Source organism: Pelobates fuscus, chromosome 7 (assembly GCF_036172605.1).
Source record: "Pelobates fuscus isolate aPelFus1 chromosome 7, aPelFus1.pri, whole genome shotgun sequence".
Classification (NCBI taxonomy): Eukaryota; Metazoa; Chordata; class Amphibia; order Anura; family Pelobatidae; genus Pelobates; species Pelobates fuscus.
Window position 1 is genome coordinate 26,914,099 of NC_086323.1, and position 19,453 is coordinate 26,933,551.

General features: G+C 43.7%; 1 protein-coding gene across 1 annotated transcript in view; it reads right to left on the reverse strand.

Moving 5' to 3' along the window:
• NRDC (nardilysin convertase) overlaps positions 1 to 10,074 on the reverse strand; it is a 35,642-nt gene extending 25,568 nt beyond the window's left edge. The window contains exons 1-11 of the mRNA XM_063427811.1: positions 9,818 to 10,074; positions 6,713 to 6,989; positions 5,460 to 5,541; positions 4,076 to 4,229; positions 2,951 to 3,024; positions 2,770 to 2,865; positions 1,871 to 1,993; positions 1,703 to 1,760; positions 757 to 830; positions 529 to 598; positions 209 to 286 (exon numbers count right to left, since the gene is read on the reverse strand). Of these exons, the coding sequence (XP_063283881.1) occupies positions 209 to 286; positions 529 to 598; positions 757 to 830; positions 1,703 to 1,760; positions 1,871 to 1,993; positions 2,770 to 2,865; positions 2,951 to 3,024; positions 4,076 to 4,229; positions 5,460 to 5,541; positions 6,713 to 6,989; positions 9,818 to 9,975 (1,244 nt within the window). The 5' untranslated portion in view covers positions 9,976 to 10,074. The remainder of the gene's footprint in view (positions 1 to 208; positions 287 to 528; positions 599 to 756; positions 831 to 1,702; positions 1,761 to 1,870; positions 1,994 to 2,769; positions 2,866 to 2,950; positions 3,025 to 4,075; positions 4,230 to 5,459; positions 5,542 to 6,712; positions 6,990 to 9,817) is intronic.
• Positions 10,075 to 19,453: the final 9,379 nt, after the last annotated feature.

Consider the following 19,453-nt stretch of genomic DNA (forward strand, 5'->3'; position numbering starts at 1 on the left):
AGACAGAATGCCTTCACATAACTAACCCGGACCTGGACCAGGACAGTGGGTTTAATATAAAAAAAAAAAAAAAAAAAAAACAACGGGGCAAAAATAAATCCACCTTACTGGATCCATTGAAGTTCCGTTACATGTGTTTCAATGCCTGCGTATTGGCAGCTATAATAAGAACATTAAGGGGCAAGTACATTTAATGCACCACACATACCTCTTTCGCAGAAGGGAGAGAATGCTGCCTTTACCCTCGTGCCCAATTAACCATGAAATGTAATGAAGAGGTTTCACCCTAGAACACAGAAAAAGATGGAATATTGTTAATTTAATTTGGTAAACTGTAGCAAAAACGAAACTAAAATGTGAAATAAAGAAGAAAAATGATCTAAACCCACAACTGTATTCAATGGATTAGTAGAATAATTTAATAGTCTCAATAAGGCTTATCTGATCCTCCACCAGCCCTATGCGCCATGAGTGGCTACATACACCTATAGGAAGGTAGCCGTATTAATGTATAGAGCAGATACTCACTTGTAATGTTTCTCTTGAGGAGGGAGGGACCAAGTTATGGTCAGAGAGTGAACCTTCTTAATAGGGACAACTGAAACACATGAGAAATGACAAACAGTAAATTGCAGTGTCCAGACCTCACACCATACAGAACTTCGTTCATTGTACAATATTAATCGATTCCATAAAAGCAATGCAATTCACTGATTACTCTACAGAGATCAGCATCGGGATGGAAAGCATTCATACCTCTGTACAGAGAATTAAACCCAGGGGTGTTGAAAGGTTCACTCAAGTGGCTGAAGTCAGGTTTTTGCAAAGAACTAGCACAAAGAGAAAAGATGGACATTAAACAGGTTAGAACGTCCGGTTTAGTATTATGCAGAGCAGGTGATTTCTTGAGAAGTCAATAGTAGATAGTGCAAAATCAATAGACTAGCAAAAACACTATAAATAAATAAATCATGAATATAGTAGTTTTCAGCCGTCCAGCCTGATTTAGAATGGTAAATGGCCTTTACACTAGAACAGAATTGGGATTAACCATCTGTTACGAATTGAAATGCAAGTACCAAAGCTCCTTTCCTTTAATGGTTAGGATTGATACAGCAAATACTGACCACGATGGTTAGCCAGTCTTAAAGGGATATTCCAAGCACCATAACCACTATAGCTTGCTGTAGTAATGATACCAGGAGTACCATGGCCCGGATCCTAGTAATTGGACAAACCGTTTTCTAACTGTATGCCCTTTTACCTGGGCTCCAAGGCAGCGTGATGCGCTTCTGCAGAAATTAATGCAGTAGTCATACATTGGAGTAGAGAGTGTGAGATGACTGCTCTCAGCCAATGAATGTCACAGCATTAGCATTAGCCAGCCCAAAACTCTAATTTCTGGCAGGCTGATGACACCCTATTATTGCAGCCAAGGGGTTAAACTTTATATGCGCAACGTTTCAGAGCAAAACGCTGCACATACAGACTCCAGGGACCATGACCACTTCATATAACTGAAGTGATCTATTTAAAGCTACAACTTCTCTTGCTGCAAATCTCTGCTTGAGATTTGATCCCAAATATGATTTCAGAGACAGCGACACCCATTTCAAAAATGAATTTTTCAGTTTCCACTTGCATTAGCCCTTCCAATAAAGCAGCAATTTGAGTGACAAGCTCACTTTCAGGACAGACTCACTTATTTGGGACATTGCAGAAGATCTCCCTCACCCACTCCTCCAACTTATCCAGAGACTCTGCAGAAAAATCAAATGAAAGACTAGTTCATTAGACATTCTTCCCATTAATAATAATAATAAACATGTGGAATAGTGATAGGAAAGAGAAGGTATATACCGGTTCTTACCTTTTGATTGGACAGCAAGGGTCATGTAATGGGCAGAATAGTACGTCCTGTAAAAGTCTCTCAGCCGGCTATGGGTATCGATATTCTTCTCCTTGGGATCGTGTTTCAGAGTCTGGGCATTTCCTGCAATGGTGGAAGTGGAGGATTAATACAATGCATCTCATAAAGTACTGAGCCGCTAGAACACACAAACAGCTTGTCTACAGCCAGCACAGGGAAAATAGCAAATGACACAGCCTTAAATCTTAATGATATTTCATACCATCATGCCAATCTGGTTCATAGCGGTTTCTACAGCAATATGGACTATCTTGCTTTTACTCCATAATCCCATAAATTTCTGTCTCTTTTTTGCTTTAAAAATAATTCTGTAAGTAATTGCCCGATCGGTTTAGTTCAATTGACAGCTTTCTCAGAAGAAAACTGACAAATTAACTACAATTCCCAGAAACACCTGTTGCATCCATAAAGCACTGCTAACAGGATAGTATAGCTATAAAAATGTAAGTGAACAGAGGTTTCTTCCTGGTATGCAGAAAGATCCCATATTGGAGATTTGCAGCAAATCCGTGAACTTTAAAAGTTAGCATCTTTATTTTTACATACGATTGCAGACACAATATGCATAGAGATTTATGTATAAAGATTGAGTCTCATCCACCTGGAGGGAACAACAAGGCTGACTAGGCCTTAACCAAGGAGATAACAATGTACACCATTTCCTAAAGAGACTGAGTAACCTGGTGCTTCCCTGCAGTGAACAAACAGGCAGACACAAGAGGCTTTACGTGCTTAGGGGGAGGGGAGGCCTACTGCCCTACTGAAGAGGGTAGCCTACTGCTGCTAATGAAAAAATGTGTGTAAACTGTACACTTTTATATATGCTTACAGACACTCACCCCAAAAAAACTTGCCCATTGGGTGTCCAGCCTTAGCCAGACTTCCAAACAGCATCTCCTTGCGATTTGAGTCGGATGGCTTGGCGAGTTGATATTCTGAAACGTTTCAAGAGACAGATTACACTCTGTAGACAAGACATCGGACAAACAATCCACAGAAAGCCATGAGACTCATTCTTACCACTGTCCACAGCTTCCACTTCTCTATCGATGGCATCACTGACCATAAGCGGAGAGATGAAAAACTGAGCCCACCTACAGAGACCAGCACAATAAATCATTTAGCGTTTGTAACAACGAAAACATACACAGACTACGTATTGGCAAGTTTTATAAATGTATTTAAAGCGGATCTGTCACTTTTCAGTATTTCATAAAAAAATGTATCTTTATAAAATATTGACCAAGACTGCAAGATTAAGAGTACAGCACTGACGTCGCTCTTGACAACTGAACTGCCAGGAGCGGAGAAGATGAAAATAGTGGCAATCGCAAGGGACAGATTGAGGGGAGTAAAACTAACCAGCCCTGCACCCCGTGGCCACCAGATCCACACCGGACCGGTCATTATATTGATCTGCCAATATTGGTGGTCTTTACATATTTCGCAAAGAACCCCGAAATTGATAGATCTGCTTTAATATAATAAAAAATAGATTATCTACATGCCAATATATAGGACAAGATTTTCAGTAACTAAACATGGCATATCAACTTAAGGGAAGGGGGGAGTCATATCCCATTCTGGTAATATGTTGAATGTTAGCAAAACCTACATTTACAGTTTAGTATCAACATTTAGGGTTTAGTTATTGGGCGGCGGGCAGGCTTGTTTTGTTTCTTTAGAGAGTGGTTAGTGGAGAATTGATAAACTTAAGATATTTCCAGTGTGATGAAAAAAGCTTGAAGCACAAAGGAAGAAGCTGAATTTCTCAAGCACTTCAGAAAGTTTCATAATGGAAGTTCCAAGTGGAAGAAATGTTCCTTCCCAATAGAGACAGGAATGGAGCCCCTGCTATCGCTAGGTATCTGTTACCTTGACAGGCAGTTGCATTTATGTCTTTCCATGGTTCCATCAGTCAGTCCTACCAGAACGGGAGGAACACAGATCGCCGGCAGGGGAAAGGCGGCGATCGGGTAAGTAAGAAGGACTGCGAGGACGTACTAGGTACATCCGTGTCATTAAGGACAGTTTATCCTCGGTCCTTAAAGGGTTAATGCATTCTATATAAAACCATACAATTCCCTCCCTTTTCAAATACTGAAATGGAGAATTAAGGCAGTGTGTGCAGTAGAAAACAAATACCTGTCTAAAGCCTCCTTGAAATACTTCCTCTGGACATCGAACTGGAAGATGGTACGCTCACAGTCTGTCGAGGCATTGTCACTGCCACCATGTTTCTTGAGAAACACGTCAAAGCCATTCTCATCTGGGTATTTCTCACTGCCCATGAATACCACTGTAACCAAAACAAAATATAAAATTATGTTGAATTAATTCCAAACAAAAATGTGTTGGTTGTGAATCCTCTCAGCCAATAAGCTGACCCCGCTTGGCAGGACTTGGCCCAGAACAGCTAACAGGAGCTTCCAGCTTTCAATAGAGGAAGTCACCTGCACCAAATTTATCTACTTACTCTGGGGGGTAGGGGGGGGGAGAAAGGGAGAGAAACAGGGCACTTCTGGCACCATAACCACTGCAGCATGCTGTAGTGTTTAAATTACTTGGAGTGTTAATTCGAATGAGGTTTTCCTCAAAATTCAAACGATATCACAAGAAAAGCTCCCCTGCTCGCATACATTCTGCCCATAGTATTGCTAATTAAGGAAGTGGCTTCAGCACTGGGATCAACCAGTCCTTATAAGTGGCATGTAGGCAGATGCACACTCAAGTAGAGGTTATATACAGAACGTCTATAAAGTTTAGAATGATGTATATGGAGTTTTGAGAAAATACATAAAAGAAGATGCTTGTCCTCAACGTTCATGAAATGTATGTAAAAAGAAAAGGACATCTTTGGGGTGGATGGGCTATCCATTTTTGGTCATATAGAGAGGAAAGGGGGGAAAAGGAGCTGTTAAACGCATTTCACAAATGAGAAAAAAAAAAATGGGAATGAGTGGTGAGGCAAAAAGAGGGAGGTCTTTTTTTAAACTGCTTGCAATGGAGGGATGCAGGAGAATGTGTTGTGCTCTGCCTGAAAGGGGAAGATTTTTATGTCCGTTGCCAGCGAGCAGTGAGCGCTGACAGGCGTAAAATATGCACAGAATTAACTTTGACAGCCCAGAACTCTGTTCCAGGTTGCTTAATGTGAAGTGTGCTGGAGGTGCAACTAGCCACTGACAATAAAAATACTCTGGCTGTGCAGTGTTTCTTGAAGAAACACAGCACATACACACTCCTATTACCATGCCCACTTCAAATCACTGAAGTGGTTGGAGTAACTTTAAAATTCACACTTTAGTAAGTGACCCCGTGTGAATGAGAAAGCACAGCTGGAGCACTATCCACTGAGTTTTCCCAACAGCTTATCTGCAAATGAAAGTCGTCCTCCATAAGATACCAATTCATTAATTATGTTTAAAAATATACAATATACAGTCAATATTCTGTTTATACGAGAACTAGGTTTTCTGCTACACAGATTAAATATTGCAAGCTATCAGGATAAACCTGATCGTTTTCTTACTGTGCTCTAAGAAGTGAGCCAGTCCTGGCAGGTCCTCTGGATCACTGAAACTTCCAATCCCGATGCACAGGGCAGCGGCGGACTGCAGAGAGGGGCACAAAGGGCATTTCACTCAGAAAGGTAGGCATGTTTATAGAAGGAGACTTGCACAATGAACAGACAATTAAGAAACGGAGGAGGAAAGAAAAAGTAACATAATACAGATATTTCCAACACAATACCTTTATTCTAATATATGCCTAGTCTCAAAGATCGCATGAAAATTAGGAGTTGCAGTAATAGAAGTATCTTTCAAGATACTAATCCTAGTGGTGATTTCCTAACAATCCATTTATTACGCCTATACACTGAACACACTATTAGGGTGTGAAAAGACGAGGTAGTCAAAAGCTACAACATTAGCCAATTATGTAACTAGAAGAGACTAGAGGACACAAACTTTCTGAATAATAGTGTAGCACTGTATACAAGGGGATGGAAAGAAGAACAAGGTATCAGTGTGTAAGATAAACATTGCTAAAGAGGAATAGCAAACATAGGAAGAATTCCCCTGGTAAGGATAGCAACAGGGGAGTCCACAGATGAATAAATGTTACCCTCCTAAATGTTGATGACTAGGCTGTACTGCAGACCGCATTTCCTTCGAACTAGGTTACCTGGACACTGCTGAAACACAGCCTACAATACCACCCTAAATTCCCAACACCAATTAAAAATTGGCAATGTCTAACTCCTAAGTGAAAGCATTCGCTAGGATTATCTGGGATTTGACCCACTGGTCTCACCAGTCAATAAATATGGTAAACTCCTCCGAGCGCACTCGTATCTTTCTATGAGTGAGCCTGCAGCCTGTACATCAGCTCCGAGTAGTGTCATCCAATACACAGAAGACAGCGTCTATTAGTATGACAAATGCTTTAATTTGCGTCTTTCTCATATCAAAGAATCTATGCACATCTGCTGAACTGCACAGGCGTTTATAGCATAAGCACATCATTTTGGGTAAAATTATGGGAGAGCTGGATTGGCTAGGAAACATTAAACTTCTTGGTTCCTGTAGATGCAAGTACTTTTTTTTTCTTTTTCAATATTTTACCAATCACCTCCATATTGCGTTAATATGGGTCAAAAATTGTCACTGGTTTCCCCAGAGATGACGAGATTAATTGAACAATGTAGATTTGATGTTGTGATTCCCCATGACTGGGTTTAGTATTTCACCCCGATTATACAAGTTCCCCCCCATCTCATACCAGTTTTTCTGTGCAGTTCTTTGCATTCCTGGGGTACATGCTGTCAGTTTCTTTATCTGTGTTTTCATCTTCCTCCTCCTCCTCCTCCTCATCATCCTCATCATCTTCACCGTCTTCAGAATCCTCTTCACTTTCATCCTCCGATTCCCAATTCTCATCATCATCATCATCATCATCCGCCTCTTCCTCTTCATCAGAAGAATCAGAATGACACTGGCCTGTCAAAGCCAGATCTGAGATCAGAAGAGCTCTTAGACCATTCTCGAGTTGGATAAACCTACAGTAGAATAAAAATACAAAATAAATCTAAATCATAACCTGGGTATGAATCAATGCAAAAGTATACTTGGGTAAAGTAAAAATAAATCCCCTATATCACTCCATTCTCTTTCATATTTGCATTAATTCTGTGTCACACGCACCATTTTTCTCATACATAAAACACCTCTTACACATTGGTGCCCCTCACCCTCACATTTCCCATCATGTAATGCGGCAAAATAATTCATCTTTCCACCACGTTTTATTCCTCTTTCAGAGTTTTTACTTTGATTTTCCTCAGATTTTATAATTAATTACATTCATCAAAGAGGACAAAAATAACACTATAGACAAAAACAAAGTTAACAAAATAAATAAATGCGTTCAGTGTCCAAAAAGTTAAACAGAGCATTACAGTAACAGCCTTGAATGTCACATTTAAAGGCTAGAATTGCCTAACTATGAGCAGAGCTGACTTGGAGAATGCTACCAGTTTGGCTATTTTGGCCTTGGAAATTAATTCTTAATGCTCAACAATTCTCACGTCAGTGAATAACACTGCTTACTATGCAAAAGTCTGAAAGCCATAGAGGTTATCAATAGGTATCTATATGTTAAAGAAAAAAAAAGTTATAGTATAGAGAAATATTTATATATTGAAAAGTAACAAATGTATAGAATTTAGAAATAAATGTCTCGCGCAGGGATATCACAGGGAGAAGTGGTGTGCCAGGCACTGATTTCACAGTGATTTGAAGGGTGTCCCAGGTAGTGATGTCACAAGGAGGGGGGTGTCTCTGGTAGTGATGCTACAGGGAGAGAGAGAGGTGGGTGTCTCAGGTATTAGTGATGCAATGGGGAGGGAGGGGTATTCAAGGCAGTAGTGATGTCACTAGGAGGGGTTGTCCACAGGCATTGATGACATGGGGGAGGAGGAGATATCACAGGCAGTGATGTTGTCACGGGACAGGGAGAGGTCCCAAACAGTGATGAGGTCACAGGGAGAGGGTGTCTCAGGCAGTCATGATGTCACTCAGAATATAATTTATTATAAGTGTTAGCTAGGTCAGGCTCCGAGTTGTAGGTTTGCATTGAAGCATGGAAAGCTTCTCTATCCGAGCTCAACAGCAAAAACATATGTGAGGAATGCTGAACTTGATCGACGCAAGTCTCTTTTCAGCTATGTAACCCCGTGTCTCTGTCAGGGCTCGCTCTCTGTCTGTGTGGCTCGCTCTCTGTCTGTGTGGCTCGCTCTCTGTCTGTCTGTCTGTCTGTGTGGCTCGCTCTCTGTCTGTCTGTCTGTCTCTGTCTGTCTGTGTGGCTCGCTCTCTGTCTGTCTGTCTGTCTCTGTCTGTCTGTGTGGTCTCGCTCTCTGTCTGTCTGTCTGTCTGTGTGTGTGGTCTCGCTGTCTGTCTGTCTGTCTGTCTGTCTGTCTGTGTGGTCTCGCTCTCTGTCTGTCTGTCTGTCTGTGTGTCTGTCTGTGTGGTCTCGCTCTCTGTCTGTCTGTCTGTGTGGTCTCGCTCTCTGTCTGTCTGTCTGTGTGTCTGTCTGTGTGGTCTCGCTGTCTGTCTGTCTGTGTGGTCTCGCTGTCTGTCTGTCTGTGTGGTCTCGCTGTCTGTCTGTCTGTGTGGTCTCGCTGTCTGTCTGTCTGTGTGTCTGTCTGTCTGTGTGTCTGTCTGTCTGTGGCTCGCTCGCTCTCTGTCTGTCTGTCTGTCTGGCTCGCTCTCTGTCTGTCTGTCTGTGTGGTCTCGCTCTCTGTCTGTCTGTCTGTGTGGTCTCGCTCTCTGTCTGTCTGTCTGTCTGTGTGGTCTCGCTCTCTGTCTGTCTGTCTGTCTGTGTGGTCTCGCTCTCTGTCTGTCTGTCTGTCTGTGTGGTCTCGCTCTCTGTCTGTCTGTCTGTCTGTGTGGTCTCGCTCTCTGTCTGTCTGTCTGTGTGGTCTCGCTCTCTGTCTGTGTGGTCTCGCTCTCTGTCTGTGTGGTCTCGCTCTCTGTCTGTGTGTCCCGCTCTCTGTCTGTGTGTCCCGCTCTCTGTCTGTGTGTCCCGCTCTCTGTCTGTGTGTCCCGCTCTCTGTCTGTGTGTCCCGCTCTCTGTCTGTGTGTCCCGCTCTCTGTCTGTGTGTCCCGCTCTCTGTCTGTGTGTCCCGCTCTCTGTCTGTGTGGCTCGCTCTCTGTCTGTGTGTCTCTCTGTCTGTGTGTCTCTCTGTCTGTGTGTCTCTCTGTCTGTGTGTCTCTCTGTCTGTGTGTCTCTCTGTCTGTGTGTCTCTCTGTCTGTGTGTCTCTCTGTCTGTGTGTCTCTCTGTCTGTGTGTCTCTCTGTCTGTGTGTCTCTCTGTCTGTGTGTCTCTCTGTCAGGGCTCGCTCTCTGTCAGGGCTCGCTCTCTGTCAGGGCTCGCTCTCTGTCAGGGCTCGCTCTCTGTGTCTCTCTGTCTGTGTGTGTCTCTGTGTGTCTCTCTGTCTGTGTGTCTCTCTGTCTGTGTGTCTCTCTGTCTGTGTGTCTGTCTGTGTGTGTCTCTCTGTCTGTGTGTGTCTCTCTGTCTGTGTGTGTCTCTCTGTCTGTGTGTGTCTCTCTGTCTGTGTGTGTCTCTCTGTCTGTGTGTGTCTCTCTGTCTGTGTGTGTCTCTCTGTCTGTGTGTGTCTCTCTGTCTGTGTGTGTCTCTCTGTCTGTGTGTGTCTCTCTGTCTGTGTGTGTCTCTCTGTCTGTGTGTGTCTCTCTGTCTGTCTCTGGTATTTCCGGTGTTTACTGACTGGTATTCCCGGTGTTTACTGACCGGTATTTCCGGTGTTTACTGACCGGTATTTCCGGTGTTTACTGACCGGTGTCCCCGGTATTCCCGGTGTTTACTGACCGGTATTTCTTGGGGTCGCTCGGGGATTTGTTGATGTCCGGGTCCTCCATGCAGTCCGCGCGCTCCGGCTCCTCCCGGGTCCCGGCGCTCTCTCCGCCGCGGTCTCCGCGGGCGGCAGGACAGGGGCAGGCGGCTTTGTGCGGGTTCCTGTTCGGCATGGCTCCGTGTCAGTCGGTGTGCGGCACCCGGGCCTCTCTCGGACACCGACTCAGCGCTCAGCCAATGGGGCGGTGTCACCGGGCCACGTGGCTCCTCGGGAGCCAATCAGGACGGGCACAGCGCTGCGGAGGCGGGGCCGAGCGCCACTATCCAATCACAGGGGGCTTTGTTGCGGTGCTTTTACGTCAATCCAGGAAGTGAGAGCACGTGGGTGCATGGGACTGGGAGAGCAGCGCTGAGGGTGCACTGACCGAGTCAGCACCCCGCCTGCCACTGCCGGCCGCTCAGCGCGCGGTGTGACCAGGGCTCCGGGCGGACTGCCTGCCGGCTCTCCAGATGTTGCTGAACTACAACTCCCAAGATTCTATGAATGATCTAGATAGGCTGAGAATCATGGGAGTTGTAGTTCAGCAAGATCTGGAGGGCCGGAGTATGGGGAAGCCTGTGGGAGGAATGTGTCTATTTATTTTATTTTTTTACATCTACTTCACTTAACACAGAATCCATTTCCTTTCATGACTCTATAAAAGGGTCGTTATACCATAGAATACCGTTGAGCTGACGGTTTTCCTTTTAAGGGCATAATCGTAAAACTACAAAACGTATGGAAGCAGCATGCTCTTTCACTAACTGGTGATTTTATAACAAGACAGGAGGCGAGTATTATGCATTAACTTTCTTTACTTAACTCCAGCAGCAAAGACGTTTTTACAATAAAGTTTAGTGAATAAAAAAGGTAAAACAGCAGAGTAACTGAAATGGAACGTTGGTAGCCACTCCGCATCCAGCATAGTCCATATAGTGAATGATCCCCAATATTCTTTTCTTTTTTTTTTCTCCAGTAGAGATAAGTATCATATATATTCACTTATGCTACTGTTTTCTATACATACCTTCTAGCTTGGTTATATGTTGACATATGTGTTTATTCTTTTGGAATATATTATTTTCTGAAGTAATTCTATGTTTTCTTATTTTAAAATATATATATTTATATTTGGTGCAGTGACTTTCATACACGCTATCTGGAAATGAAGTCGCGGTTCGTCCGCGTTCGGTAGTTTTGTCTTTGAAAAGAGGTCAGTTATTTCTATGAATCGCATTTGTTCGTTTTTCACATGAATTGCACCCATTTACTTTTAGTATTACTTTATTATTCTCGCGTTCGCGGGTTTTTTGTATAGGAACAGTCAATTCACTGGTCAGTCATTTCGGCAGTTTTATGCGATCTGCTGCACGCGCGTTTCTGTCAGTTAGTCCCTCATACATTGATGACGTTTTATGGGTGGGAATGCCAGTTAATTGGTCCTCAGCTAACTTTCAATTTGTTACTCTTTACTGGTAATTATTATTATAACTTGAACTATTTGATTTTCCTGTCAGGATTTCCCCTCATAGTTGGCTACATTTTTATTATTCAACTATTCTCGAATAGTAGATACAATTGCTATTTGTAGCAATTTTGTAAATTATGAATTCTAAAGAGATTAGACAAATTGAGTCACCAAAACCTGGTGTTTCTCATGACTGTGAAATCCTCACTGAGGATTCTTTACAAAATATAGTGGATTTATCCATTCAAAAGTCAGTTTCCTCTGCAATTTATACTGCAATGTCTTCTATGCAAGAAGCAATTGCAAAGTCTGTGGCTCAAGCCATAAGCAACTCAAAACCCAGTGAGAAGATTTATTTAACTAGAAAAGCTACAATTTCTAGGGAAATTGTGTGAAGTGTTCTTGCCTCCACTAGTAGTTTACAACTGGAGTGGGCGGGGTAACTGTTATTATTTATTTATATAGCAAATTTAATTGCAACGTTGTTGCCCAAAGTGCTTCACAGTTACATTAAAACATACATTTATGGGCGACTCACCAAGGCATCATCCCGACCACGATACCTGGCCCGTCCAGCCAGCACTCAGAGCCGGCATAGGCTGAGCATACCGAACTGTATGTACGATACTCCTGCTAACCTCACAGTGGAGGCAAGACTGGACTCTGACGGACAATATATCATTTAACGACTTATTAGCAGTATAGTGCTTAAGCATGCAGTGTTTACCTTCTTTTGAATATTACTAACAGATACTCACTGCTCACAATACTAATGAGTCTTAAGCTCCCGTTTACCAGTATATAATACCTAGACTAGACCTCCAGCTAAGACTAACTAAATTTGTATACCAATAATACTTCTAGTATATAGCCTGTTCCATCTGTTAAATGACGCATGCAACCAAAACAGCTTTAGCTCACCTTTTCTATTTGTTCAGCTTGATTGTCTAGGCCTCTCCTTCTACTCTGTTGATGTACATAAACTTGTGTAGCAGTGTTCCATGCCTGATCAGCCTGACACCAGCTCAGAATACCTGTTTAGCCAGGTCGTGGGCCCCATAGCCTGTTTATCTCTGTTGTTTCCATGCCACACTACGCATAGATTGTATACCGTATGTTACTCATCAGTTATACGCTTGTTCCCTTTACTTTATCGCTGACGGTATCACCGTATAGTCCTAAGCTACCTTTCTCGTTACTACTTTACGCAGGATCTTAACTATTTGGAAAGCGTACTTAATAAAAAATAATGAGGCTCCCAATCGTAGGAGATGTACTACTGTGTTACAATGATCCCACTATGTACTTTTACTATGCATCCCCTCCTCTTCATTCTGTACCCCATTTAACCCTTGCCTCAATAAAAGAAAGATTGACAAAAAAAAAAACATACATTTATAAAAACATTAGCAGGTGTACAAAAGGCCCTGTCTATGACATCACTTGCTGCTCCAGCCTGGCACAGGTCAGAGTATTTTGGCGGTTGCCATCTTCAAACGGTCGTATTTTAAAAACTATAAATCCTACAGTGAAGAGCTTTATATTGTGAGAATCACAAGACCCAGACCTACATGTTGATGCATAGAAAGTCTCTGATATATTAACAATGAAGGCACAGTCGCAGTTTAGAAATTGCCCTTCAAATTTGAGCTGGCTAGATTGGAGTTTCAATGAATGTCAATGGACGGCGTGAGTTGCAAACAAATGGTCATATTGTGAAAACAATCAGGACTATGGCTTAGCCGTGGACAATTTTAGTGGCAGCAGGGATAGCTGAACATTTTAATATAAGATTTGTGTAGGTGGGCTTGAAAATGAGGGAGTGGTGGCAGTTTAGAAATCATGTCCTGATTTTTCAGCTTTTGCCAGCTCCCACTCGAGCTTTGAACATTTTGCCATTCATTCCTATGGGACCAATTTTGCCTCGAGAACGACGATATTCCGTGAACCATTCGGCGAAACGTTCCACAAAGTAATAGCACACCAATCGGGAACAATCCGCACGTTTTGGTATATTTTTGTCTATGTAGTGTAAAAACTGTGGGAGGAGTTAGGGTGGTAAATTTGGCTATAATAATAATAATATATATGTGAGATAACATTAAGTGGTCTTGCTATGCAAGAACACTTAATTAGTACTCCTTCAGACCAATTCTGGTCATCTGTGGAGTCTGAACAGAACCTAGCTCAAGGTTTTGGGAGGTCTGGGAAGGCCACCCAAAAATGCAAACATTGCTTTGACGGTCCTGCAGACTCCCCTGGCGACTCTAAGCCACTTAAGATAGGCAAGGACCAAGACAAGAACACAATGCGTGTCTCACGCAAAACTGATGTAATCAATCACTCAAAAGACCCTCTGCTCGTGAGGAAGACAAACGAGCTCGGACGGCAGTTCACAGGAGCAAACCTGACTCCTATAAAACCTCCTCAGATAGGGACTCATCTTCAATCTCAGGGGATGAAAAATCTGACTCTGATTCTGCCTCATATTATTCATATATCTCAGAGACACCTGAGCTTATCTCTAAATCTGATGAAGAAAATATTATTTTGGATTTTAATGGTAAACCATTATTCGACCCAGACCATATTAGGCATGTGCATGGGGAAAATATTCGGCTCGGATCGGCATTCCGAAATTCAGGACTTCATCAATTCGGGACTTAGCAATTCGGCACTTGACCACTTCGGCACTTCGGATCTTAGACACTTCGGCAACTCCTGAACTTCGGCAACTTCGGAACTCCGTCATTTCAGGCTTTTGTTGCAGCCGCTTGGTAGATAACTCCCTAATTCCCACGGTATTAGGGAGTTATCTACCAAAAGGCTGAAAGACCTAAATTGGTCTTTCAGCCAAATTTACTAATACTAAGTAAAAATTACTTAGTATTAGTAAATTGTGCCCCTACTCGCAATACCCCGAGTAGGGGCATGTCTATTAAACAGTGAGCAGCCTGTGGCTGCTCACTGTTAAAAAAATAAAATAAAAAAGGGTCCCCCCTCCCTGAGCGGGTGGGGACCCTAAAGTAAAAAAAGGGGGGAGGACCTATTATCCTCACCACCGGCCCCCACCCCTGAGCCGCGGTGGGGGCCCTAAATGCAAATGGGGGGACCTAATGTCCTCCCCCCTGGCCCCCACCCCTGAGCGGTGGGTGGGGGCCGTAAACAAGAATAAGAGGGGGGACACATAATGTCCTCCCCCCTGGCCCCCACCCCTGAGCGGTGGGTGAGGGCCTATACAAGAAAGGGGGGGGGACCTAATGTCCTCCCCCTGGCCCCCACCCCTGAGGGGTGGGTGGGGACCCTAAATACAAATTGGGGGGCACCTATTGTCCTCCCCCATTGCCCCCACCCCTGAGTGGTGGGTGGGGGCCCTAAACACAAATAAGGGGGGACCTATTGTCCTCCCTCTGGCCCCCACCCCTGAGCGGTGGGTGGGGGCACTAAACAAGAATAAGGGGGGGGACCTAATGTCCTCCCCCTGGCCCCCACCCCTGAGCGGTGGGGACCCTAAATTAAAATTTAACCCCCCAGGTGACTAGGGGTCCCCAAACCCCTAGTCCCCCCAAAAAATAAACTCCTACCTACCCCCCTCACCCTAAAAATAATGAGAGGGGACCATTTAACTAAGTACCTTTAAAAATAAACTTACCATTCGATGTTTTCTTTCTACTAACATCTTTTTTTAGCCCCAAAAAAAGCCAAATAAAAATCCATAATAACCGACGCAATAAAAAAAAATAATCCGTCTTCACCCTCCGAGGGCTCCGCGCAGACTGAGCTCTGCAGGGCGGGGGAAGGCTTATAAAGCCTTCCCCCGCCCTGCAATTAGGCTCAGGGCACTCTGATTAGTGGGTTTAAGCCATCCAATCAGAGTGCTTTGACAGGTAAGTCTCTACATTTACCTGTCACAGCACTCTGATTGGTTGGTTTGAAATCCACCAATCAGAGTGCTCTGTGTCATTTTACACAGCGTGGGAAAGTTCTTTGGAATTTTCCCACGCTGTGTAATTTGACTCATAACTCTCTGATTGGTTACTTAATCCACCAATCAGAGTGTTATGAGTCAAATTACACAGCGTGGGAAAATTCCAAAGAACTTTCCCACGCTGTGTAAAATGACACAGAGCACTCTGATTGGTGGATTTCAAACCAACCAATCAGAGTGCTGTGACAGGTAAATGTAGAGATTTACCTGTCAGTCTCTTCATTTACCTGTCAGAGCATTCTGATTGGATGGCTTAAACCCACCAATCAGAGTGCTCTGAGCCTAATTGCAGGGCGGGGCAAGGCTTTATAAGCCTTCCCCCGCCCTGCAGAGCTCAGTCTGCGCAGAGCCCTCGCCAGGTGAAGATGGATTTTTTTTTTGGCGCTATTTTTTTTTTTTTTTATTGTGTCGGTTATTATGGATTTTTATTTGGCCTTTTTTGGGGCTAAAAAAATAAGATTTTAGAAGAAAGAAAACATTGAATGGTGAGTTTATTTTTATTTGTAAAACATTTTTTAATGGTCCCCCCTCATTATTTTTAGGGTGAGGGGGGTAGGTAGGAGTTTATTTTTTGGGAGAGGGGGGGAGCCCTAGTCACCTGGGGGGAGGGGGGTTAAATATGTATTTAGGGCCCCCACCCACTGCTCAGGGGGGAGGACATTAGGTCCCCCCCCCTTATTTTTGTTTAGGGCCCCCACCCACCGCTCAGGGGTGGGGGCCAGGGGGGAGGACATTAGGTCCCCCCCAATTTGTGTTTAGGGCCCCCACCCACCGCTCAGGGGTGGGGGCCAGGGGGGAGGACATTAGGTCTTTCTCCCCTTATTTTTGTTTAGGGCCCCCACCCACCGGTAAGGGGTGGGGGCCAGGGGGGAGGACATTAGGTCCCCCCCAATTTGTATTTAGGGCCCCCACCCACCGCTCAGGGGGGAGGACATTAGGCCCCCCCCCCCTTATTCTTGTTTAGGTCTTTCACCCCTTATTTTTGTTTAGGGCCCCCACCCACCGGTAAGGGGTGGGGGCCAGGGGGGAGGACATTAGGTCCCCCCCCCAATTTTTATTTAGGGCCCCCACCCACCGCTCAGGGGTGGGGGCCGGTGGGGAGGACAATAGGTCCTCCCCCCCTTTTTTTACTTTAGGGCCCCCACCCGCCGCTCAGGGGTGGGGGCCGGTGTGGAGGACAATAGGTCCTCCCCCCTTTTTTTACTTTAGGGCCCCCACCCACTCAGGGAGGGGGGACCCTTTTTTATTTTATTTTTTTTAACAGTGAGCAGTCTTTAACAGACTGCTCACTGTTTAATAGACATGTCCCTACTCGCGGTATAGCGAGTAGGGGCATAATTTACTAATACTAAGTAATCTTTACTTAGTATTAGTAAATTTGGCTAAAAGACCAATTTAGCTCTTTCAGCCTTCTAGTAGATAGCTCCCTAATACCGTGGGAATTAGGGAGTTATCTACTTATTCATTCCTGTCATTACATTGACTGGCCAAGTAACTTACATTTTATATGAATGTATGTTACTTGATTGTTGTAAGTGTTGCAAATGCTTACAGCTGAATCCTGGCTATGTTTGTATACTTTTTATTTAAAATTGTATACAGTGTAACATTCTTCTTCTTTCACTGGGTAAGTATATTCGTACTTAGGCAATACTGTGCTTCGGAACTTCGGCACTTTGACACCTCGGAACTTCGGCACTTTGAAACCTCGGAACTTCGGCACTTTGACACCTCGGAACTTCAGCAATTTGGCACTTCGGCACTACTACACTTCGGAAATTCTGTAATTTCGGCACTTCGGGACTTAAGCAATTCGGCACTTCGGCAATTTAACTATTCGGACATTAGGAAGCACCCGAATGTCGGAATTACCTGATATTCGGCCGAATTTTAATTCAGGCCGAAATCAATTGCACATGTCTAGACCATATTAAACACCCCAGGTCAGCCGAATGGGTCCTATGGCTCATGCAGCCAAATATCTTGAATACTGGTTGAGGAAACTCCTTGACCAAGCGGCTAGAAATAAACTAAGAGCTGAATGCCCTAGACAGACCTTGTCAAAGAAAGTCGCACAGACCCCCTGATCTAGATCCCACTATTGTGGAATTTTTTAACAAAATCAGGGAAGAACCCAAATAAAGGTCTTGACAGATCACTAAAATCTTGTCAAGATAAATTAATGGACATTTCTGGTCCTGTGGCTAAAATGTTTGAAACTTTAGAACATGCGGCAGCTTCTGGGAATTCTCCCAGCATTGATACTTTGAGAGGCTGGACCCAACGCATTATATGCTTTTTGGGGAATGCTAACGCAGCACTGACCAGCGAACGCCGCAGATCTATTTTAATGAAAATTGACCCTCAACTGTTAAATTTAGCCACTTCCGAACCTGGTCCAGCTGCGGAAGGTCTCCTATTCGGAGAATCCTTTATTAAAGACATTAATAAAAATGTTAATCTATTTAGTTCCCTTGATAAGGCTCAGTCATCCCTGAGGAAAGTTTTCAACTCTAAGGTTTTCAGAAGGGCTGGAAGAGGAAGGAACCGTTCTTCCAGCCGTTCCTTTCAACATAGACAGGTTCCAAGGAACACCTTTCAACCCACCAGTCCCTCATATGACACCCAACAATCAACTCCATTCTTTCCACTACGTGGCAGACCTTGGAGATCAAGATGCCATCGAGGAATGTCTCGCTTCAGATCTTCATCCGGTGAGTACGACAACCCCCCTTTCTTCCCTGGTAGGGTTAGGGGCAGACTCACTCATCTTTTCCATGTCTGGAGTCAGATTACTAACAATTCTTGGATACTAGACATGGTTCTAGGTTACAAAATAGATTTTATATCATGCCCTGTCCAAAGATACATGCCTATCCCGATAAATTTCGACCCAAGACCAGGCCCTGGTGCATCAAGAAATATTAAGTTTATGCTCAAAAATGCCATCATACAGGTGCCCATGAGCAGCCCAAACTTCATAAGCAATTTATTCTTGGTGAAAAAGAAAGATTCTGGTCACAGACCAGTCATAAACTTGAAATACTTAAACAATTTTGTCAGATACCACCATTTCAAAATGGAGGGAATTTATTACCTCAAAGACCTATTGATATTCAATGACTGGTTGATCAAAATAGATTTGAAGGATGCATACCTCACGGTACCTATCCACCACTCATGTCAGAAATATTTACAGTTCCTATGGCAAGGGAAGAAATGGCAATTCAAATCATTGCGAGTGTGCAAACTCTTCAACTACATTCTCTATGGACATTGAATCTGTTAACAAGCCTTGGCTTTGTAATAAATTACGAAAAATCGATTTTAACTCCCTCTCAGGAGATAACGTTTTTAGGATTTCTAGTGAATTCCAATTTAGCCACTCTCAGCCTTCCATCATGGAAATTGAAAACGATTCGAAAAGAGATCAGGTCAGTTCTAAAGATGGAATTAATTTCCATCAGGTCTTTAGCACGGATTGTAGGTCTTTTATCAGCCTCTATCCAGGCTATCTTTCCAGCCCCCCTTCACTATCGGGCTCTTCAAAGATTGAAAAAAGAACATCTACGCAACGGTCTCCTCTATTCAGACGAGATTTCTCTAACTTCAGAGACAAGAACAGAACTATCCTGGTGGTTAGATCACGTTCAAATTTGGAACGGGAAAGCCATTTTCACGTCATTCCCAGACCTAACTATAGAATCCAACGCAAGTCGATTAGGCTGGGGAGCCCGTTGTGGAGGCAATTTCACAGGAGGCAAATGGTCTCTAGAAGAGACGAATATGCATATAAACTGCCTGGAACTCATGGCAGGGTTTTTCGCTCTACGCAATTTTGCGAAACACAAATCCCATTGTTGTATCCTTCTCAAGATGGACAACATATCAGCAGTCCAATATATAAATCGTTTAGGAGGTACAAAATCCAAGCAACTGGCGGACACTGCCAAAGAAGTATGGCATTTTTGCCTCGATCGAAACATAACGTTACGAGCAGAATACCTTCCCGGCCTTTCCAGTAGCAGATTGGAATTCCCGTTTCCTAGTGGATTACAGCAACTGGATGTTGGATCCCAACATCTTCCAATGACTACTTGCTCTGTGGGGTCCATTTTCAATACGACCTCTTTGCATCACAACTCAATCGCCAAC